The following is a 24,167-nucleotide window of genomic DNA, read 5'->3' as shown; positions in this document are numbered from 1 at the left end:
CTAAAGCGGCGCGTGGGTTCGCTTGGGTTTCACAATTATAACAACTTTATCTTCGCGGCCGAAACGCATTTTATTGTCAATTACCCACATCTTGGATGTTTTATTCAGTTATTTGCATTCAAATAGCGGCATAGTATTACTTTGGAATGAAAAATGTGACGTTTGAGGAGCTACCCGGAGAGCGCTTCTGTCCCCCCCGAAAGGATTTACTATATCGAATCGCATCTTATCATCCTGGGAAAAAGTTTTTGATCATTTTGTTTTCTTCAGTTTCCCTTCTTTGATTTGGCGGAGCAAACCGTTTGTCCCAGCGTCGCGGTTTTCCATGCAATCGTGCGGTGTGTCTCTAGCCGTTGCTGCCTGCGCTGCTGCTCGGAGTCTCGGCTCGGCTTCTTCTAGTGGTGATGAGGGAAAGAAAATGGCGGCGGGAAAAGCGAGTGAAACAGAGGAGGACTTTCCGACACTGACAGCCCAGGAGAGGGACAGTTTGGCCGGGATCGACAGGTCGGAATTGTTACTCCGTGCACTCACACAAAACATTCAGTTTGAAAATGTGTCGTTTTCTATCCCTGCATGTTGAAAATGTCCCCGAACCTCCCTGCAAGTGATACTGAGCCGCCTATGTTGTCTTCTTGCTTGCAGCTCACTGTTTGGATTTCTGAAGCTTCATGAAGATGGCGCCAGAACGAAGGCCCTGTTGATGAAGGTAGTTAATCTAACTGGATGTATTTTACAACCAAGCAGTATCCCGATTCACATGACTGACTCCAGCCATTGAACAGTTGTGCACGACAGTGAATTTGCTCTCCAAGTAGCAAGCCCGGCTGAATGCAAGTGGCCCACTCACTACGGAAAGCAAGGCCAGCTAGCCGCAGCCCCTCATTTAGCCAGTTAGCTGCTCTGTGCCGATGTACAGCGACCCTGCACCTGCGGCTCTTGTGCAGTGTCGTTGGCCTCGGTAGCCAACTAGCTACATCTTTATTGGTGTACCAAGCATGTTAACGTCCCCATATGTTAAGTTTGTAAGGCAACCGCCCTTCCCAGTTAGCTGTAATGCAGTTCCATGCAGCTTATCCTTGTGTACTTGCAACTGTACCCCCCAACACAACGTCGTCGTAGTTTTCTGTCCTGCACACCTTGCACTTTAATGAGGAAAGTTTTATGTCATTGTGAAGTGGAATATTTGCAAGTCCCAGACACTCCCATCTGACCTTAAACACAAGTATCTTTATCTAGCTATAACTGACGGTGGGAGTAACGTAAACGTAGTTGTCTGCAGGGTGCAGCTCACCCATTGACTGTACTTGGCGAGGTTAGCTAGTACCCACAGCACTTGCATTGGTATAAACTTAATCGCGCGTTGGTGGATTGTTTGTGACATTGCGTTTTGTAATTTCACACGCTTTCAGGACGCTCTCAGGTTATTACTGATAAGTCTGTGGGAACACACGTTGACAAACGTTACAAGTAACGTTAATGGCTGGCTGCCTGTCCAAGATGGCGGGACATGGCGGAGTGACACCGATAGCTTTATACCTAATTTGATGTTTGTGTATTTCTCCGAACCGACTGTGTGTTGCTTAAGCGTGTGCCTGTTTTCCTCTTTGGTCCCGACGCTTTGTAAAAATGGGTCCCTATCGCTGACCTAGGTGGTGTCATGGTCCTTTGTTTACAGTCGTGTCTCTTCATGTGCTCTCGGACCAAACGTGCGAAACCGTTAAAGTCTACCAGTCCACTACACAACGCTGTGCTAACAAAGAGAAAAGCTCCTCTCCTGCGGTGTGTGATAAAGTGTGGATGATGTAGAGAACACGGTGCTGTTGACAACTCGTGGCTTTAGGGGCCTTCAATGAATCCGCTCGCTAGGTGGTGTGGGTTACCTACTAGGAAGTGTAACTACTCCACCACCATGAGATGCACAGAAGCAGCAGAAGGCACAAGTTTGCCAGACCATTTTGCCAAATCTCGCGAGACAAACGAAGACCCAGCTTAGTGAGAACAAGCTCAAAACAAGCGAAAATTGCTCTTTTGAAAAGCCCACAACAGGCGACCATCCCCATTATCGTGTAAGAAAAAGAAGACACTTGATTAGTATTTTTTTCTTTGCACTCAATTCTCTGTCCCAAACTGAGCTTAAACTAATGTAGTCAAATACTCAAGTCCTGCAATAAATCTTAACTTCACAGTGGTTATAATATTCAGCTTTTGTTCGGACTGATTTAGAGAGCTGTTTGTGTTCATTTTGGTGTACGTCAAAAACTGGCAGCCAGATGATTATCGCTTTGAAATGATGTCACTTGTAATTTTCTCGCACTCTTAGAATGTTAGACCAAACCAACTGGCCATCACGAAACGATGATTGAAAGCAAAGCTAAGCAAAGAGGCCAGTCTGTTATATTGTTGAAAGAAAAACACTCAAAACTGGCATTTCATTGGCAATCTCAATTAGTGCAACAGGAGCTGCATGATGTGTGTGCATTTCACACATACAAAATGTGCACACCGATTTTGGAAATCCCCCCCGCTCTGGGTTGCATCCAGCCTTTTAATCCTATCTTTCTCTCATTCTTTGTTGTATTTGCTCCAAATTTCGCCCGCGTAGTCTCTGGCATGATTAGAAAAGTAACTTAAAACCCCCATCAATCACACCACCAAAGCTACAACTTATATTTGTGAGCAACTTTATGAGAAAACGAGTCAAATTAGCTTTCAACAATCACACTCTGCTACTGTTTACCATGCTTTGTAGACTGTGTGCACCTGGGTGCATGGAAATGTATTTGTTTGTCCTGTGATGTGTTCTTTAAAACTGCACACCTGGGATCTTGGAACAGCATGCCATGTGTTTAGTCACAACCTTAGCTGGAATTGGTTTGGTTTCAGTGGACATACTGGTTGTACTGGGAATGTGTTGCTGATGACACTGATGACCAAAGCCTGGTTTTTCTCCCATGGTAACGTCCCCCTTTTTCTTTTTTTTTTAAACATCATTACATATAGACGCAGCTCCTATAGCTGTACAACTAACCTTTAGCCTTGGGTGTTTCCATGTGTGATCTATAGCAGCCACTTAATGACAGATCTGATTCAGTAACTCTTTATCCTTGCTGAACTGGACTGTGTTCAAAGGGGTAGCGTGGAGCTGTTAGCAGCTAGTACACAATAAATCAGTTTAGCCCACCCTATGTAGATGTGAGACTTGATCGTAATTCAGTTATGTCAATAAATAATATCTTGACCTTCAGCATCAGGACAAGCATGCTTAGACCCTCTATTTTTAGAGCACATAAGACCAGGCCAACTGAGGTCATTTCTGCGTCGATGCTCAGATCCACTGTGCATGGATCCGTCACTGGTGTGGACGCTCGTCTCACTCATCACATACTGGGGAAATGTGACTGATTCTGGTTGAATATTGTTTCCAACAGGAGATTGGAGCAAGGCAAACAGACAGACTTTCAGATCACGTCTTAATTCAACTGGTAAACGTCCATGCCGAAGAAAATGAAGGAACGTTAAATGTTACACATGCTAGAATACATGAAAATGATACAGGTATGTCATTTTGCCCTGTTTTCCCAAGATTAAAGGAAAACGTTAGATGTGGGTGTCTAAAAGCCTGTTTGTAAACCATTTATTTATTTTCTTCTTTAAAGACCTGAATCAAACACATTGTGAATGTCATACGTCACGTCTCAAGAGTTAAGAATAGAATGGCAAATAAACAATAATGTAGCCACGCTACCCATTAAGAGAATCTCTTAGTTGAGTCAGAGGTGCATTTATTGACATGGAACTTTTTTTTCTTTGAACATCTTAATGCTTTGATGCTTTTTATGACTCCTTTCCCCCCCTCGGTTTGCGATAACCCTGTCTGGCTTTCTGCAGTGGTCATTACCCTGCACTGTTGCTCAGTCTACTTGCAGATAAGAGTGGGTTCAGCATTGCTGACAGAACTAGGTCACTGTATCACCACCAGTGACTGGGTTGCAGTGACGTAAACTTAGAAACAATTAGTCAGAAGTTGGGGGACCTCTATTTGTATTGGTGATTATTTTAGCAGCACATTTTCAGTTTGAGTCGAGGTTGAATCTTGATATTGGACCGATTGGTGCCTGTTTGGATGGAGGTTGCATGTTTTTTCTCCATGTTTGCCTGGTGTTTTCAAAAAGGTCAGGGAGACGACACCGAAAAGCGTGCATGCTCGATGTTTTTCAGTGTTCTCGTGCTGTGCTAATTCCTGCAGGGCTCGATTGGAACAGTGTCGTTTTTTTACAAAGGCAATAAGTCTGCCGTTTTACTCATTAACATGCACGCACTATAGGAAATAGGAAGATACAAGCAGACATTTTGAGTTAAACATTAACGGTGTAGGTCTTTCACTTGGACTGAGATGCATATGTACCTGAAAGAAGCGTTTTTGTTTGTATTACAAACGTCTTTATGATTTCAGCAGCTCAACAGTCGGGTTTGTTTTTTTTTTTTTAAAAATAGGTGTTTCAGTGCAAAATAGCAGTGAGTCGACATTTTCTACAGCTGATGCAGAGCCTCACGCGGTCAGTCAAGGCTGAAACTGAATTCAGCGGTACTGGGAGTTGTTTCACTGTATGGGAATGTGTGGCTGATTTTAAAAATGAAGGTTATTTCGTCTTATTAGCATGTGCTGCAGTTGGAAAACATTATTAATTACAGTCAGTTTAGGCTCATGTGTCACTCAACTGTAAACACCTGTAGGATTAACGCTATCTCAGAACTCCTGGTCTGAAATCAAGCAGATCTTCCCAGAAGCAACAACTTCTGGCCAAACAACTTAGTTCTCGTTTAAGTTTGGCCGACTATTTAACAAGATCTTTATTATCTTTTAATGCTGGGGAAAGTGGGTTCTTGCTTTTTATATACACTAGTTTCCACTTAAATTTGATCAGTGTCTTTGTCATTTCACCTTTAAGAAGTGTTATTCCATTACAGGATCCAATTGAAATACACATATTTAGGTCTGTGTTATTTTCTGGCCACAATATCCTCTAAGTTGCATGATGACCCAGGAGTTTAAAGGTGATATGAAACGCTCAACCACAATATTGAAACTTCTGACAGGTGATGTAAGCAATATTATCATCCTATCAAGTTTAGTGGTCGGCTGTAAAATGTGGTTCTTGCATTCATGCGGATGTTACTCATCATAATGAATGAAACCGTGTAAACAGCGCCTGGCCTATATTGACTGATGAGAGGACTCGACCCTCTTGTCTGTCATATCTGTAGCTTAAATCAAAATTAAGCTCATTGTTGTGTTTCCATGTCACACACTTCAGTTAAGTTATAAGAGAAAAGTGAGATTATTTGCACAAGACAGAGGGGGTGGTGTCCCAAAATCATTGAACCAAATGAAAGGACAAATAATGGAAGCTCATGTTTGAAATGGAGGCTGTTGCGTTTAACCTCCACATTGTGAGGTGCACTTTTTTCCTCTTGTCACTTTAAATTTCGTAGCTGTAGCTATGTAAACTGAATGTATTTGGTTGCGTAACTCCTTCTTGGAAATCGATGCCAGGGAATGTCACATTTGTGTGTTTGTCCTGGTGCAAACAGAGATATTGACTACATGTACTTATTTTCTCTTTGAAAATGGGAAATGTTTGGTGGGCTCAGTTCAATGGTGATCCCCTCTGCCCCCTCTCATTTAAGCTTAGCAACTGAAGAGCTAACATCAAGAAGACAGTTTCTGACCTTACTGGGATTTGTCTCTGCAAATGTCGCTTTTTATACATCAGTTTAGTGTCTTTGCAGGTTGTATGCCACATATATTCAGCTAACACAGCGAGAGGCTTCTTTCGTGTAGAGCGGTTTTGTTTTGCTGGTTTTTGCACGCGTTGGGTCACATTTAATTTGTAATGCTGGCAGAGAAATTCACTAAAGTAAATTTAACTCTATGCCAGCTGATATGAAATTCCATCATGTTGCTTTCGTACTGCTGCCAGGCAGCTCTGCTAGCTTTTGTGATTATAATGTTAGAAAGTGACATAAATTAGTGGCATTACAACAAACGTTTACTCACTAACGTGCACATTTCATCTCAGCCTTTTTTGTGTTGCTGATATTTAAAAAAACGCAGTTGCAAACTACACTCCACAAGTTATTAAAACATTTTTTTGTTGTTGTAAAAATGAACATCAATAAAGACGACTGTGCAAACGGCCTTGTGTCGCCTGGTTTCACTGGAACACGTCTCCGTGTGTCGTTGCCTCTAGTTATCCCTTAATGGGACCGTCTCCCACTGGTGAGTTTTAACTGTTCAGTCATGCTGGGGAAAATCCGTGCTGTGAGTTTATTGACAGTGACATATGCATACGTCTTCAGCGGTTGATGAATGGCTTTGGTGATGCACATCTGTGCTGTTATGCAAATTAGCCATGTGGTAATTACCATGCATTGAAAGCTGCTCTTGCAGTATGAGATTGAGTCATCCCTGAACACAATGTTTATTTGAAGCCTATTGTGTGTGTGTTTTTAATGAATTTATTTCCTGATTTTTGTTCATGAACAGAATTTACTATCTGACTCAGCCTTTTTTGACATTGGCTGCACTTTTTGTTGTTTTTCCCTCCACCATACATGTATTTGCATCCCTGCGGCAGAGTAAATACTTTCTTAAACTGAGTTTGAACTGAAATTTAATTCATCCCTACATTTCTTTTGTAAAACATTCATTGAATTCGTAAAACTCTGAGCTGTTGGTATTATCCATGGAATATGCTGCACGTCTCCAAATTTGATGCATTTTTGGACAGCAGTCTTACAGTAGCTTAAAGAAATGAATAATGCTTCACTGTGAACAAAAGACCTTGAACACAGATCGTGTGATTATGGTCTGTTGTGGTAGATTCTGATTCCTGTAATGGGTGTGATGGGTGGATGTGGAGCAGAAGTTAAAAACTGTTGGCTTGATGCTTATCTTTTGGTGTTACTTTCAGAAGCTCTGTATGACCCTGGTCACTGGGTTTTTTCCCGCCTCGAACGCTCTGTCTGTATAAAACGCTGTGTTTAAACTGGTGTTTTTGTATTTTCCGCAGGCTGTTCGCTGCTATGATTCGCTCATCCTTAAGGCCGAGGGCAAAGTGGAGCCTGAGTTATTCTGCCAGCTCGGTCATTTCAACCTCCTTTTGGAGGATTATCCGAAAGGTGAATCATCCTTTCCTTGCACATATCTGTCGGAAGATGCTTGTTGTGTCATTTTGTCTGAACGTCTTTATTGTTTGAATGAAAACTTTATTTTCATTTAAAAACCCTTATTTGGTACCATCTATAGGACCAGAAGACGTTTAACAACTCCAGGTTTTTGCTGATGATCTTTCTCTCTTCATTACAGCATTATCAGCATACCAGAGGTACTACAGTTTACAGTCAGACTACTGGAAGGTAAAGCACACGTCTACGCACCTGCTCTCTGGTTCAAATAATGGCATTCGCACGTTCTGCTGTTACACATCTTTGTTTTTTCCCCTCACACACACACACACACACACACACTTGCTCGTACACAGGAAGCATGTTGGGTGTCAGTCGGGTTAGATGTCATGTCAGGTTTCATGTGGGAGTCATCTTGAAGCCCCTTCTCATGAAGCTGTCACTTTGTAGTGAGAAAGAATACAAGTTTTGAGGTTACGTTTTTTTTTTTTTTAATTGCTCAACTTCGCCACATAGGCGTAAAATTGTGTAATCTGTAGCGTTGTTGTTAACCACCGAAGCAGAAATGTTTTGTTTTTTTCTCTCTGTGTTTGAGCTATGCATGAGGGACGAAGCCGTTTTGATTGATCCGTTTGATTATCTCTCCCTCCCACCCAGAATGCTGCCTTTCTGTACGGCCTCGGAATGGTCTACTTCCACTATAATGCCTTTCAGTGGTAAGTCCCTACTTTCTGTTGTTTCATTTGGGTGAAAACTTCATTGTCAGCTGGAGTGGTTCTTCATCTCAGAGATGAATTACGAGACAGTTTTGAGCAGCTCAAGTTCATACACTTGAACCCTGTAACTTTGCATGACTTAATAGAGTTGGACGAAACGGTCAATATCTTATATCGTCTGTCTGGTCTGTTCGTGCAAAGAAAGAGAACAAAATCCCTCAAGGAACACTTTTAAGCTCGCTAATTTGCACTAAATGTATCATTTGTTTAAGCTATACAAAACCAAACAACTGTATATTGCATCACGTATGAGCAGTTGCCAGGCAACCAGTGAAGAATTAAAGTGGAGATGATTTATTGTAAAACCAAGACATGCTTCTACACTTCAGACTGTTCACAGGCAGAGTTAGATTTTTACAAAGTAGAGAAGGAAAAATCCAGCCAGCAAGCTGTGTCGTGCAAAGATGAAACATTTCAGGTTGTCACATTGCACAGTTCCACTTGGAATAGGACGAGTTTGTTTATGTTGCAATTCTTCACTTGTGTGCGTGAAAGGAGGCAAGCGATGAACAGAGAAATGCACGAACCTGCAAGTGCAGCACCCAGGATTCCACCGGTTCACTTCCAGTCCACTTATGTTTACATTTTTGTTGTCAGCGGTTGAAAGGAAGCCGCCCTGACGTTTCCATAGTAACACCACAACCAGAGAGGACTCCATTTTGGCTGAATTTCAAATGAGAATCAGCCAGTTTAAACTTGTTTACAGATGTCAAAAAGTCGGCAAGTGCAACTGTTGAAGAGCGCTTCCGGGTTCTAGCTAACCAAAAAAATCTGGATTTTAGGCTTTAAAGTGTCTTTTTAAAAATGTTTTTATAAGATTCTAAAAAAATGGTCTAACTTGCTTTACAAAAACTACAAAAGCCAACATTGAATCAATGATTGATCTGTGAAGCCCGATCAGAATTCGCTGGAGTGCAGATTTTCCAATAGAAATACAATTTATGGTTTTAGTGCTTCCAGCTGGGTCTGTTGACTGTAACCCAACTGGAATAGCAATTTTATTCCAAATGTAACCCAATGAATAGAACTGGATATCACTTTGGTCCCTGCAGAAGCTATGAATTGTTTCACTTCCCACCTCTGTGGCGATGGGGATGGCGTGTGCATCTTTTCAGCATTTTAGCCCGTCAAAAAAGTCTAACTGATGCAAATGCAGAAGAAAAGGCTGAAAACCAACCGGGCGCATTCTGACTCACTGTGGGAGGAACATCTTTAGTATTCAGTTCAAGAAGTGCACACATGCAGCGTGACTGGAATGAACGCCGGCTGTCTGACCGACAGGATGGGCTGAGGCTTAGTTTGTCTTTTGCATCCTGTATTCCTCGTTTAACCTTTTAATTCTCCCGCAGGGCAATCAAAGCATTCCAGGAGGTGCTGTACATTGACCCAGGGTTCTCCCGGGCCAAAGAGATCCATCTACGCCTGGGTCTCATGTTCAAAGTCAACACAGACTACGAGTCAAGCCTAAAGGTACGTCCAACCCAGAGCTCAGCTTTAGAGTCGGGCATTACTCCCCCAGTGATGCCAGAACTGAGACGGGCTGTCATTCAGGGACTGAATTTCAGCAGGCAGCTGGTGATAAACGATTTAATATTGTGCATGTATGTATGTATGTGTGTGTGTGTGTGTGTGTGAGAGAGTCTTATTAGTGTGTTTTAACCATTTGTACCCTTTGTTCTCTCATAGCATTTTCAGCTGGCTTTGATTGACTCCAACCCCTGCACTTTGTCCAAAGCTGAAAGTAAGTACATTACCCGTTTATTTTTTTATTTATTTACTTACTAACGTATGCTGTGTAATTGCTTCTTCTTGTCATTATTGTTTAACGTTGCTGCACACTCACACCAGTTGATCATTAAATCTGTGCTTGTACACATCGTAAACATAAAAGATCTTGATGTGTTTACTGTAGTCAGCTGCTTCAGTTCAGTCTGGGTAGAGTAGAATCTTTATTTAAAATGCTGCTGTAATCTCATCTCTCCCGCCTCAGTACCTGTTACCTTGGCGACTGCAATATCCATTTTTTGCCCAGCTTCTCTGTCGCTGTTTTCCTCTGCCTCACTGTGTCCCCCATCACTCCTGCTCTCACTCACTCACACACACACAGAATCATACATATCAAGGGCAGCCCCCATCTTCCACCCCCTCCTCCCCCCTTTCTCTCTACTTTCATTCTCTCTCTCTCTCACTCCCTCCATCTGCTGAGAGTCACTCAGGCAGCTTAGATCAGACACTGCAGCGTTCCAGACAAAGGAAGGTGCCGCCAGGAGCACAGTTACCTATCTGGTCTGTTACACTCCACATAGACAGGCAACCTTGGGTTTCTGATATCTATTTATTGACAACGCCGTACTACTTTCCAAAGACTGGGGAGGATAAGGCGGAGGACCAACTCTTGAGACTGGGTGGGAAACCTTTCTTAAATGTTAAAAAAACCTCAACCTAACACATTTCCTGCTCTGTCCTTTTACAGTTCAGTTCCACATTGCTCATTTGTATGAGATTCAGGTAAGTGATCATCTTTTATACTTGCTCCCAAAGGTACAAGACGGCATTTGTATTCCCTCCGTTTGAGCTGCATGTTGATTAAGTGAGAATTACAGTGGCAAAAGCTCCTAACCCTGTGTTTTTGTTTGTTTAAAAAAAAAAAAAATCTCAGGGCATCTGAATACCAGGGACAGCCCTTTTCTTTGTATTTTAAACTCTGTGCTGACGAATTGAGGAGGGATCGGGGGCCTCGAGTGGGTGGCGTGCGGGAGGGGATATGAGATTAGCCGATCGACGTGGTTGCCACGGAAACAGCAAAGTCTGTCTTCCCCTTTTTTGTATGCTGGTGGTCTCTCTCTTTATGTGGGCTTCTGTGGAGAGGTACAGTAGCTCACCAGCTCAGGGAGCAGTGGCACTTCACAGCTAATGTGGTTTGTTGGGTTGTGTCTGAGCACAAAAAGCTTTGAAAGTGTCAGTTTTAGGATGTGTTGTAAGTCTTTGGACACAAGAGAAGCAGAGAGGGTTGCCTACATGATTACTTGGGCTTTTTTTTTTTATTTTCCTTTTTGCTTTTGCTTAATATGGCAGTGATGGAAGGATAGGCAAGGGATGATCAGGAAAAAGTCCTGGCTTGAATATGAATAATTTTGCATCACCGTTTGCCATTTCCAGAAGAGATATCGGGCTTCCAAGGAGGCTTATGAGAGCCTCCTGCAGACGGAGGATCTTCCTGCGCAGGTGAAGGCCACTACACTGCAGCAGCTAGGTAAGGCTTGGTTGTTTTCATATTTTAGGGGCTCTCTCGTTTCTCATGAAACTGAGAAATCTCACCCTTCATGAGAAACACAACTGACGGATTTGACTCGTCGCAGGCTGGATGCATCACACAGTGGAACAGCTCGGGGACCGATCCAGCAGGGACAGCTATGCCATCCAGTGTCTGCAGAAATCTTTGGAAGCTGACCCCAACTCTGGACAGTCCTGGTACTTCCTTGGCAGGTGATTTGCACACACACATACTGGATATTTACTTTGTGGGAGAAAATGATCCCTTCTCATTGCACACAGAAGCTGCACGGTACTTGCCATCTTGCTGAAATGTTTGCCACGTCTTCTGCAGGTGCTACTCAAGTATTGGGAAGGTCCAGGATGCCTTTATCTCCTATCGGCAATCCATAGACAAATCAGAGGCCAGTGCGGATACTTGGTGCTCTATAGGGTAAATGTCCATTTCATTTTGCCATTATGTTTCATTCCATAAGTGCCTTGATTTACTCTCTGAAGCTCAAGCAGTTTCAGGAAGTGTAGAAATTCTTTCTTAAAAAACACATCAAATTCTTTCTACTTTCATCATCCGGGCCTTTGTTGAGGTTTCAATTAACCTCCATTCTTTCTTCTCTTTCCATCTCCTCACACCAACGCCTCTGGCCTCTCAGGGTGTTGTACCAGCAGCAGAACCAGCCAATGGACGCCCTGCAGGCGTACATCTGCGCGGTGCAGCTGGACCACAGCCACGCCGCGGCCTGGATGGATCTAGGCACGCTGTACGAGTCCTGCAACCAGCCGCACGATGCCATTAAGTGCTACATCAACGCCACACGCAGCAAGGGCTGCACCAACACCGCTGCCCTAACTCACCGCATCAAATGTCTCCAGGTGGGTGGAGAGAGGAATTTAATGCAGGAGGTCACCACACCGTGGCTGGTTGGATGGTTTTATAAACGAAACAAAACTAAGAAATGGAAGGCGTTAGATGACAGATAGAGGTCCATAAATCAATCATTTGCGGACGTCGCTGACTAAAACTGCTGGCTGCTGTTCATTTATGCTGATCTGTGCTTTTCATGGTGTATCTCATGTGGGTAAAGAAAACAGTGCCACAGAATGCAGGCAAAGACGACGCATGCCACTGACTAATAACTAAATTACCCCGATGTAATGCAGCAGTGTCTGACAGTCGGCTCCTTCAGTTGTAGCTTTAGTAGCCTCTTGTCTTTCTGAACCCTCCTAACCCTAAATCTCCCATCCTTTTTACACTGGAAGGAAAGCACAGGGTTTCTCAGGGTTTCTTCTGTACTACCATTTGTTCTTTAACATTCCTGTAAGACTGACATTAATTAATCCAGATATTTATCCTCAGGGATGTGATTAGTCTTATATGTAGATGTTCTTTTTGTTCCTGAGAATTGTACAGAGCACATAAACTGATCTGAATCCTCCCTCTGAAGACCATTCTTTGTGCTTATTGTCAGTGTAGAAGGTCCTGAGCCTCATTATGGCCTACACCATATTTCCTGAAATAGGAGCTAGTATTCAGTTGTCGGGCAGGTCTTTTAATATGACTGAGGGCGTGGTAACCAAGTACAGGCCAGGGGTTCGGGGAAGACAGTTTCATCTGGTAATACTTTTAAAGTTAAAACTGCAACACGAGGGCTTGAATTTGAATGATTTCTGTTTTGCATCGTAGCCCTTGTCAGACATGGGATATGTCACATTTACAGCTTCATCAATCTGCTAAAGCAGCAGGAATTAGTCAGGGTCCATATGCGTTGGTTTCCCTCTCTGCTTCATTCAGACATGCCTGTGAGGTGACAGAGATCCACAGTGCATGAGAAGTATTTTCCTTTCAGACAAACTTCGACAGCTCTCCACAGTTTAGCCATAACAGTTCTTTGGAGATGAGAAGCTGCAACACGACATCAAACTCTTATTCCTTCCAGAGTTACTGTCACTTTGCCAAAGAAATTCATCAAGCTAATAAACGTGCAGCATTTAGTTGAATAATCCATCAGATGTTACCAAAAGAAAGAAAGCATTGTTCAAAGGTGGAAGCGACACATTCAGCTGAAGGAATGAAAGAAGCGCGTTTGTTTACTGCTTTTTGGGTTGCTTCATATTTACTTTGAGGTTTGTTTAGCACAGATTAGTTTACAGGGGTGTGTTTTTGATTAACAGATGAGATTTGAGGGGAAAGTTTTTCAGAAAGAGGTAATTAGAATCGTGCTTTACCTCTGACACCGGCCTGTTTCAGTCAAACACTCTTAGCAGCTGAGGTAAATAAAAGCCCTGCTCGCTGTTTGAGGAGATATGGTGTATGAGAAGAGTTCACCTTTTAGAAGGTGATTAATTGAAGCCAATGATGGCAGAACAAAGTTGCCTTTAGCCCTCCGTAGGATTTCCACCTGGGGTTGTAACAGTCCCCGTATCTCATGCATTAATTTACTCATCTATATTTTTGTCCAAGCAGTGTCATTTTCCTTTACATGTGCATGAAGGAATGTCACATTTCCACCAGTTATGTTAGCATACGTTCATTGCATTAAGACAAGCTAAGTGGCTTGTTTTAATGGATTTGTGACTGTGTTTGGGAGTACTGTTGTGTACTTGTGTGGTTGATAACACAATGTAGGTTTATTGGCCGAGCCATGCAGCCAAAACAGTTTAAAGACACAAGTTTGCATATCACTGTCAGTTTCCAACGTAGCTTCACTTGTGTTATAACCTCTACCTATATTTACCATTGCTGATCATTTCCTTGTTTTGAGGTCATCAGTTTATTTTTATTTTATTTTTTGTTTTTTCACGTCGTTTTCCATTCCCCTAGGCTCAGTTGAGTAACCCCCAGCTCAGTAGCCTACAGGGTAAAAGTAAAATGCTCCCTCTTATTGAGGAGGCATGGAGTCTACCAATCCCAGCTGAGCTAACCTCCAGGCAGGGAGGCCTGAGCAGTGCACCACAGCAGGTGAGAGACCAGATAGAGCAACTTACACCTCCCTCCCTCCCTCCCTCCCTCCCTCAGACACATACTGTAAACACACACTCGTATACACCGCTGAACATGGAATGGGTAACGCTTGAGCTCGTCTCCCCCTTCCTCACTGTCTGTCTGTCTGCTTATGGGAACACTGATGTCTAAAGGGGTCACTTAAAAATCCTCCCACTATGACACTTTGTCACTCCACTGTAAATGTAATTAGAATATAACCTCTTATTCCTTCTTCATGGTGTCGGTTTAAAATGATGAAGGTTCCAGCCAAGCGTTACCCATTCCTGCACTCCCCCCTCCTTTCTACAGCAGTCACTCGGCTTCACCCATCACGCTCGGCTCCAGCAAAATGGGGGGGGGGGCTTTAAATTCTTTCCTAATCAATCTCTTCTTTTTTTTTTTAATCAGATGAGGGATTCCAAAGTGGCAAACCTGTTGAATCATTACTACACGCTGCTGTTTGCTTTTTAGCTGCTTTCTAAGGAGATTAAAATGCTCCCAGGGAAGTTGTTGTATCTCTGTCACATTCAGTAATGTTTTGGGTTTTCTCTTTTCTTTTTTTTTTTGGCCTTTTTGGCTTTTGTCCCTGCTCTGGTGGGATCGGTGAGGTCGTGCTGTAGCAGAGAGGCCCTCCCATTCGCTCCTCCATCCATCACCCATCCAGTAGCTGACCTTAGAGGCCCGCAGCCGCTCACAAAGCCCCAGCACTGTCCTCTAATGTTTCATCACCACTTCATTCAGTCATGTACATCATACAGTAGATGCCAGTAGCTCTGTTTGTGCGTGGTCTTTGTTGCTGCACTAGAATATGTTAATTTAGCAGCTGTGACGATACGGATGAAGAGATTTCAGTGTGTCAGGTGTGACTGCTGTTTCCTGCCTTTTGCTGGGATAGTTCTTGTAGTGAAACGTCAACCAATTGTTTACACTCTTGAGCAACTTTTAACTTTTAAGGCAGCTATAGGAAAACAAAGCAACCAAGCAAGTGGGCTTCTGTCAGCAGTCACATCTGCCTCACAGGCTTCTCAAGCAGTAATGTGTGAGACTCATCATCACGTTGGCTTAAAAGGTTCAGTCACAGAGCGGCTTCTGCCTTGCGTCGTCTGACAGTGCAGCATTGTTTACAGTGAATTTGGCCACAATGGCAGAATAAGCGCTGCTTATAAGTGTGAAAAGCAGCAAGACAAATACCCAGGGTGCTGCTGTTGTGCTATGACTTTCTATCTCCAGATACACAGGAATGTTTTGCTCTGTTCTCAAAGCTCAAACACAGAATCACATCATTTCTCTCCCTTTTTTTTTCTCTTTTCTATGTTCCCCATCTCATTACTTCTACCACTTGCCGTGCTCTTTCTCCTTTTCCTGCTTTACGTCTTGATAATCGCTCTTAACTGCTCGTTTTTTTTGCTTCTGCCATTGATTTTTCTCTCTCTTCCAACCGCTGCTGTCTTGCGTGACTCCTTCGTTTTGTGCGTCCTTTTAACATCTCCCTCCTTTGCCTCTTTACATTTGTTTTGCTTCCCTTTGCCTGCTCCCCTTCCTCCCCCTCCCCTCCAGGCTTGTAAGCCCAATCACAGTGCAGAGGGTGGGGGCTCGGGCCAGTCTCTGCCCCCTCACGTGGCCTCGCTGGGCCAAGCAGAGGACCAGTCCTGTCCAGCCAAGAGGAGGAGAGCCTCCAGTCCTGCCAAGGTAAACATGACGCTCACGCCACAGAAATGTGCTGCTAGTAGTTGTTCATCCTGTATTACGCTGAGTTAGTTTTGCACCTTACATTACCCAGTGTCTTATTTTCAGCCATTATGTGTGTTTTACTCAGGGTGACTCATGGACCAGTAATCCAGCACAGCAGCCACCACCCAACTGGTACCTCTCTCCACACAAACTACAGGTTGGTAATATAACTCTGTCTCTTTGAATATATGATGTCATTAGAGTGCCGATCACCCCAGGTTTCCACTCACCGTCTTGTCTTCAGATGCTGGAGCAGCTGCGGAGTAACCGGGCCAACCTGAAGCCCCCGCAGCTTCAGATGTTGGAGCTGCTGGAGGCTCAGCTCGCCATAATGCAGCAGGTAACAATCTGCAGCTGTGAAAAAGAAATGGTTTAGGTATCGAGACAAAATGAAGTCTTCTGATCCTTATCAGGTTTAAGTGTGTGCAGCCTTAGGTGAACAGCATTACACGGCCTTCATTAAACACCATGAACTCATCTGTATACCAAAGTATTTTAGGGTCAAATGTGAGGCCATCTGTCCAACAGCTAAAGTTTGGCTGAAACTGGCTCATCAACAGGACAATGATCCCAAACGCAGCAGCAAATCTACAACAGAATGTGTGAAAAAGTAAAGAATCAAGGTGTTGCAACGGTCCAGTCAGAGTCCAGACCTCAACCTGAGTGAAATGCTGGTGGGACCTTAAGAGAGCTGTGCATAAACCAAAGCTGCAAACCTCAATGAGCTGAAGCAACGCTGGAGAGAAGAGTGGCCGAGATTCCTCCACAACCATGTGACAAACAATAGATGAAAACGATGTAAAGGTGGCTCTGCAGCCTATTCCATCACGGGGGGGTGTGACGCCTCTTCTTTGAACTGCTTAGTTTTTGTTAAATAAATACAGACAAAAAAACCCAGCTTTATGTTACATCTAAAAGTTGCATCTTTGACAGTATTTACATTTACACAAACCCTGCTGCCGTCTTCGTGCGTCTTTGTGATGCATGCCTACAGAAGTGTGCACAAAAACGTCCATTTGAATAATTCCTAGTCAATAATTTAATAGTTGACAGCCAATGTACGAGTGAATTAGGGTGACTAAACAGAACATGAATATTTCACATGCACACACAAGCCATGATATTAGAATGAGTAAAGTCATTAATCCAGAATGTAGGAATGTAAACGCTGAGTGATTTATGAGTCAACGGTATTCAGACCTGACTTGGCTAACTCAAATACCTTTTGGGGTGTGTTGGGGCATGTGTAGAGGTTAAATGGTATTGTTTGCCAAACCACAAAGTATCAAATGTCAACATGTGCTTTCCCAACCGACTCAAAATAAATGACTCAGACAGTGATTTAGCCCTCATTCCAAGCTGTGACTTTTGACTGTTATCTTTTGCTTTATAGATGAAACAGAACGCCTCAGGAGGTCAGGTGCGCCCATCTCTTCCCAACGGCCCCGCCACAAACTCCCTCCCCTCCCCCAACCTCCACCCCACACGACCCCACCTGGGAGCCCATAGACCCCTTTGCCCGCCTCAGCCGCTGGCCAACGGGCCCCTCGGCTCCGGGACACACGGACACTCAGACTCTGTGGGTGACAACAGTAACGTTAGTAGTAACAGTGGTAGAATTAATCAGCCAGGGCCCCTGGCCACAGGACCCAACGGAGACGTGCCTTACCCGCAAGCTGCCACAAGCGGCAGCGGCAACGCAGCACTGCTACCTCACACCTGCACAAGCACGCAAACACAGGACGCCACGCAGCGCCAGGCCCTGCACCTAAACTCCTCTCAGGTAAGCAGCCTGGACACGTCATCTTTTTTCAGGCCCTGTGTTCTATTAAGTTATGAATAAGATTGTGTTGTCTCCCACTGATATGCAAGTCTGTTGTGGAAAAAGCTGTCAAAAAGTGGCCTCCAGAAAAGTCGCCATGTAGATTTTCTAAAAGAATATCCGACTGAATTAAAATGCTGCATGAACTCTTCGGCACCTCTGCCGTCGCTGGCACTGAGCCAAAACCAGCATTATTTGCTGAGCAGTGAGACTGGTTTGAAGGCCAGTTGATCTGCAGTTCCTGTTTCTCTCATCTAACAGTTGTACTTTTTCCTTCAGGGGCTTCAGAAAGGGTCTGTTCCACATGCGACAGGCTCAAGCAGTGAGGGGATGCCCTCTCATCCCCAGACCCCCAACTCCACCACTCCCATACACACCAACAATCCGGTTGGACATTCCACTAATGCCCCATCGCCGCGGCAGCAGCCACATAACCACCTCCCTTCCCCCCCCTCCATACCCCACTCCTCTACCTCAGGTGGTGCAGGACCTGGTGTGTCCGCTACCAAAGATGGCAACACCACAGCCACTCTTGTCACCGCAGCCGCAGCCCTCGGAAACGGGGGCTCAGAGGGCAAGGCACCGTTGCCCCTGCCATCTGCTGATAGTAAAACAGCGCAGGCAGACGGCCTAGCCAATCATGTCCACTCGGGGGAAGGCAGCATGGTGACGGAAGGTGGCGATAAACAGAGCCTTAGCGCAGACAATCCCAGGCTATCTGCCCTGCTGGCGGGGGGAAAGGGCCCTGAGGAGAGCAAGGGGCCGTCAGAAGGGGCCGCCTCCACATCCACACTTGAGTCCCACAAGAAAATCAACAACATCCACCCGGCCGCCCTGCCCTCCACCCCCCACGCACAGGGCAGCTCAGCTGCCTCCTCGCCCATCTCTGCCATATCCACCGCCACGCCCTCACCCAAATCCTCAGAACACACCCAAACAGGCGCACAAAGTCCCGCTGCCACCACGGCCACGCCCTCTGCACCCGCTGTCAACGGAAACAGCAAAGGAGGCATCTCTGAGGATTCCCAAAGCCCGCTGAAGGCCGAGCCACCCACCGCCACCTGTCTCAGAGCGACACCTCCACACGGACACAGCTCCTCATCGTCTTCCTCCATATCCATCTACCCCAGCTCCACGGATGTGCTGAAGGCCTGCAGGTGAGAACCCAGCTGACTCTTCTTGGAGGTGGTCATCCTCCCAGCAGAAGTCGTGGTGTTGATGAGGGGTTTGATCGAGCTCTCGGTTCATGAGCATTACCCTTGATTTCTCATGCATGATTCAGAAAATGGAAAAATATGGTTTTGTTTTTGTTCTTCAAATTTCCTAATGAATAGAAAGGATGAAATCTGTCTTTTCTATAGTCACTGTGCACGTCAGAGCAGCATCAGTGGATTGTTTTGAACATGTCTCCTCCCGGTGGAATAACAGTGCAAGTGCAGAAGCACAAGTGATTATGTAACAGTCAACAGAGCTGAAGGCCGCCGGGCAGTCTTGTTGCCATGCAGATGTCATTAAGTTACATTGATTCTTTCATACTTATTTTGCAGTTGATTGGTAAAATTGCACCCTGAATATTTCCGATAATGCAGTCAGTAATCCTACGGGGGGGGGGGGGACGAGCAGAGCCCGGCTGTTCTTTTCTGCTACAATGACTAAAATGATTATCTGTTGTGTGCGTTTGCAGAAATCTGGGAAAGAACGGGCTTTCCAACAGCAGTATCCTCCTCGACAAGTGCCCCCCACCAAGGCTGCCGCCCCCACCCTCACCAGTCCTGCCCAAAGACAAGCTCAACCCCCCGACACCCAGCATCTATGTGAGTAGTGTTTTTTTCTTTCATTCTAGCTCATAAAATCGAGTAGTTGTGTGTGACATCCTTCAACTTTCTGCTTCCTGTTTGTGGACCAGCTGGAGAACAAGAGGGATGCCTTCTTCCCCCCGCTGCACCAGTTCTGCACAAACCCCTCCAACCCCGTCACTGTCATCAGAGGCCTGGCTGGAGCACTCAAACTGGGTAAATGCTTTGTTTAGAATCACGCTTGTATGGTTTTTTTTCATGATCAGTTCAGTACTTTGACAGTTTCTGTCCTTGGTGTCTGTTGCTCTTTCAGACCTGGGCCTTTTTTCCACAAAGACGTTAGTAGAGGCCAACCCAGAGCACCTGGTTGAGGTCTGGACTCAGCTCTCGCAGCCCGCCGATGAGAACTGGGACCCGACCGGCACAAAGAAAATGTGGCGCTGCGAAAGCGCCCGCTCCCACACCACCATCGCCAAATACGCTCAGTATCAAGCTGCTTCCTTCCAGGAGTCCCTGAGGGTTAGTTTCAGGAATATTAAAGAATATAAAGAGACACAGTAGAGGTGTTATGCTGGCTTCATGTTATTTTTAATGCTTCGCTCTCAGGAGGAAAATGAAAAGAAGGCGTTAAAGGAGCCCTCAGACGCAGAGCCAGCATCAGCTGATGGGTACTTGTCAAACATTTCTGTCATTAACTCAACATTTGATGTTGATGATGCGGCTAATTGGGAACTGTTTTGTACCTTCAGTGCAACACGCAAAAGAAGGGGACCCCTGAAGCACATCAAGTTCGGGACAAACATCGATGTGTCGGACGAGAGGAAGTAAGGCTGGAGTTGATCTCACGGTCTCGTCTCGAGGCTTTTTTGGCATCCTTTCGTGCTTTGTAACATTTCAAATGGGAGCGCAACAATGTGATTTCCTGATGTCCACCAGGTGGAAACAGCAGCTGCAGGAGCTCAGCAAACTGCCGGCCTTCGCTCGAGTCGTATCAGCCGGCAACTTGCTCAGCCACGTGGGTCACACCATCCTGGGGATGAACACAGTCCAGCTGTACATGAAGGTGCCTGGGAGCAGGATACCGGGCCACCAGGAGCACAACAACTTCTGCGCCGTCAATATCAACATCGGACCCGGAGACTGTGAATGGTTTGCGGTGCCAGAGCCCTACTGGGGAGTGATGAGCAACTTCTGTGAGAAGTATGATGGACTTTTATGCTTTCTTTGCTTCCCTCATTATCTCTTTCCTGAATTCCTACATCATGGTCATCATCATCCTTTCCTCCTTCTAAGGAACAACATCAACTTCCTGATGGGGTCATGGTGGCCCAACCTGGAGGACCTGTACGAGGCCGACGTGCCCGTCTATCGGTTCATCCAGCGTCCAGGTGACTTGGTGTGGCTCAACACGGGCACCATCCACTGGGTACAGGCCATTGGCTGGTGCAACAACATCGCCTGGAATGTAGGACCTCTCTCCGGTACGTCTGGGAAGATGGTATAAAGAGTCAGAGAAGACACAACCTCACACACATGGGTTTTATCTAAGAGAATCTAAAAATCTTTTCTAGTATCTATTTGTGTCTGACTCTCAGGTGTGGTTGTTGAGTGACATCACCAACATCTCATTGTTCTTTATGTGCTTGTAAAACAATACAAGGAAACGCCTTCAACACTGTTCGTTGTCTCAAACTGCTTTTTTCAGCCCACCAGTACAAGCTGGCTGTAGAGCGTTACGAGTGGAACAAGCTCCAGAGCGTCAAGTCTGTGGTTCCCATGGTGCACCTCTCCTGGAACATGGCACGCAACATCAAAGTGTCCGACCACAAGCTGTTTGAGATGATCAAGTGAGTCCCGGGATCCACTTCCCAGCAGATTGTTTTCAAATCCAGCACTAATGGCTGTGTTTTTGTCGCAGGTACTGCTTGCTGAGGACGCTGAAGCAGTGTCAGTGGGTGAAGGAAGCCTTGGCGTCGGCCGGCAAGGAGACGGTCCTGAGGCCGAGAACCAGGGACGAGCCGGCCCACTACTGCACCATCTGTGAGGTCAGTAAGTTGACGAGGAGTATTTCAGCCTCGGGTGCGAATTTAAACAGGATTTCACTTATCAAGCATCTTAGCTCACACTCGCTTCACCTTTACACTTTAGCTCATTTCCAGAAGCCCATCGTAGAGTAATCCTGGTATTTCTGAGCTAAGATAATCACGAACTGCTGTTTGACTCATCCAGACTACAGAAACGCTATGTCCCAAGATGTTTCTGATTTTGGGAGAAACTGTCAAATTCCCTCAGAATGAATGGATTTGAGCTCTTAGACCACTTCGCAAAAGTTTCATTTTCAATTCTTTTCATAACCAGTGTCGCTTCAATATTATCTCTCGTCCATTCTCTTATTACTCGGGGAGGCCCGCGTCACACTTTCTGACACAAAAAAAAAGAAGAAAACGCATTTTTGATTCAAACTGAATGCATTTGTCCAGTCTGACAGATGGTTGATTTTTCAAGCACATAATGTTAAGTATCGGTGACACTGAAGTCTGTTATGTTGAACAGAGCTTTACTTGTTGCCCCTGCAGCTGTGAGCTCCATCGTATTATTATAAAGAGAAGTCATTCTGCCTTAAGCTGGTGCATTGATTTTAGACAGCGTCCAGGTTAATTAAGGACAGGCTCGGTTTTTGTTTGAGCTAATTAACGGGTATGCTAATGGATTTTTGTTTGAATGCAAAGCTTTCAGCTGTTTTTTGTTTGGAAGAGTCCGCATCCCGTTAAATGACAGTTGTTCACGGTCTGTGAAGCAGCTCCAGGATGTCTGGAGATGACGTTGTCACTGCAGTGTGAAAGGAGTGGCTCGAAACATTTTTATGTACACGTGTTTTCATGTGCTCGCGCCTCAGGTGGAAGTGTTTAACCTGCTGTTTGTGCGCCGCGAGCTCCTGTCAAAGAAGCAGTACGTGGTCCACTGCCAGGACTGCGCCAGGAAAGGCAGCGCCACGCTGGACGACTTTGTGGTGCTGGAACAGTACAGGATAGAGGACCTGATGCAGGTCTACGACCAGTTCACATTAGTAAGTTCTTCAAAGTGGGAGTAAACCTGACAATGTGCAAACTGGTGTTTTTTCTTCAAACTGGGTTTCCTGCTGCTGTTTACAAGCTTTTAGTCCATTAAAATACTCTCCAAACCAAAATCATCTTAAAATGTGTGTGTCGCTCTTATGTTTACTGTGGAATTTGTTTTTTTTTATGTCTCACCATGCTAACAACATGGACTTTTACTTGCAGTATTCTTGCAGGGGATTCGTGGCGACGAATTCAAAGCCCTGGCTGATATTCTTGTGTCATCTCTCCCCAGGCCCCTCCTCTTCATTCATCTTCATCTTGACATTAGGCGACTCCTCTATCTTCTTCTGCTCTGGAGCCATGAAGCCCATTCACAAGAACTTGTATTAAGATTTTCAATAAAAGAACAACTAAACATCAACATAAACGGACCATTTCTGATATTCAGGAAAGCCAAGGCCGTCTCCCCCACCCTCACCACCGCCCCTCTCTTGTGGCTGGTCTCTATAGCGACGGCCGGAGGCTGAGGCGGCCGAGTGTGTCTGTCTATGCAACCTGTTTGAAACGCCAGAGCCTTCCAGAAGGGGGCACCACCTGGCTCGATAACGGGACTCGTTTCTCTCTTTTTCCCTCCTCCCCCTCCCAGCCCCCTCTAAAGACAATGGTTCAGCCCTGTTTTAATGGAGGACTTAATCAAATACGGTTGGGAACTGGGGGAACGAGGGGGTAGGCGTGGGATTCTTAAAGCGTGATTAAAAATGTTTTGTAGATACTTGTTAACTGTCACAACTGGCCACACCACCCGTAAAAGACTACTGACTTGACAACCCCTCTCCCTCTGACTCTCCCCCTTTTTCTCCTTTTCTATTCTGGTAACAGGATGAAATGTTGGTTTTGATTTATGGGACTCTCCCGGATTTTCTTGTTTTTCCTTCTAAGGAGCACTAGCCCAACTGGTCTTTTTTCTATAGTAGGTAGTCATTTTAAGACTCTTTGAACAGCAAAATCTCAACAAAAAAAAAAACTTTAAAAAACGTTTAAAAAAAATGTAATGTGAAGAGTTTAGGTGATTTTTCTTTCCCGTTTTTTTTTTTTTTTTTTTTTTTTTTACAGCTTTTTATGTTTTCTTTGTCACGTTCTTTTCAAAACTATGACGTTTTTGTTTTTCTTAGGTTAAAAAAAGAAAAAAAGGAAAAAAAAACTTACTAGCCAAGTCACAAAGAAAATGGGTTGCACATAGACTTAATGGAATTAAGTTTAATTTGTGATTTTTGTTTTATGTTTCTAATCTTGATGTAAATTTACACTATTTATAAATACATATTTATTGCTTGAAAATATTTGTTGATGGAATGCTGTTATTTTTTCCAGAGTACCTGCCATTAAATTTGAAGGAGTTTTGTCATTTTAACACAACTCCTCTTACATTTTCTATATATAAATAAAATTGCTTAGCAAGCAATGTACAGAAACGGACATTTAAAATTGTTTTATTGTTTGAAGAATGTTTTATGAGTCAATAAACACAAAATTGTCAAATTA

General features: G+C 44.6%; 1 protein-coding gene across 2 annotated transcripts; it reads left to right on the top strand.

The window, feature by feature from the left end:
• The first annotated feature begins 37 nt into the window (after positions 1 to 37).
• On the top strand, positions 38 to 24,167 carry LOC140272153 (lysine-specific demethylase 6A-like). Of its 2 annotated transcripts, XM_072367540.1 has the most exons (29): positions 38 to 504; positions 643 to 706; positions 7,074 to 7,182; positions 7,370 to 7,419; positions 7,846 to 7,904; positions 9,314 to 9,434; positions 9,651 to 9,705; positions 10,438 to 10,472; positions 11,124 to 11,217; positions 11,324 to 11,450; positions 11,572 to 11,670; positions 11,888 to 12,107; positions 14,056 to 14,193; positions 15,775 to 15,906; positions 16,034 to 16,105; positions 16,193 to 16,288; positions 17,342 to 17,731; positions 18,050 to 18,927; positions 19,455 to 19,584; positions 19,677 to 19,782; positions 19,880 to 20,085; positions 20,173 to 20,234; positions 20,316 to 20,390; positions 20,503 to 20,766; positions 20,860 to 21,047; positions 21,272 to 21,413; positions 21,485 to 21,611; positions 22,463 to 22,633; positions 22,918 to 24,167. In XM_072367540.1, exons 1-29 carry the CDS (start codon positions 326 to 328, stop codon positions 22,945 to 22,947), a joined length of 4,419 nt encoding a protein of 1,472 aa, XP_072223641.1. In that variant the 5' UTR covers positions 38 to 325; the 3' UTR covers positions 22,948 to 24,167. The 2 variants fall into 2 exon arrangements, with proteins under 2 accessions (XP_072223641.1, XP_072223716.1); XM_072367615.1 differs by lacking the exon at positions 14,056 to 14,193.

Source organism: Leuresthes tenuis, unplaced genomic scaffold (assembly GCF_036924035.1).
Source record: "Leuresthes tenuis unplaced genomic scaffold, fLeuTen1.0.hap1 SCAF_1, whole genome shotgun sequence".
Classification (NCBI taxonomy): Eukaryota; Metazoa; Chordata; class Actinopteri; order Atheriniformes; family Atherinopsidae; genus Leuresthes; species Leuresthes tenuis.
This window is presented reverse-complemented; position numbering and strand designations above follow the sequence as displayed.

Excerpts from the sequence above, each read along its gene's own strand:
- LOC140272153 (XM_072367540.1), top strand. The coding sequence starts at position 326 with ATGCAATCGTGCGGTGTGTCTCTAGCCGTTGCTGCCTGCGCTGCTGCT. Across the intron at positions 7,420-7,845 it reads TACAGTCAGACTACTGGAAG|AATGCTGCCTTTCTGTACGG; the intron begins GTAAAGCACACG and ends CCTCCCACCCAG. Across the intron at positions 9,706-10,437 it reads CACTTTGTCCAAAGCTGAAA|TTCAGTTCCACATTGCTCAT; the intron begins GTAAGTACATTA and ends GTCCTTTTACAG.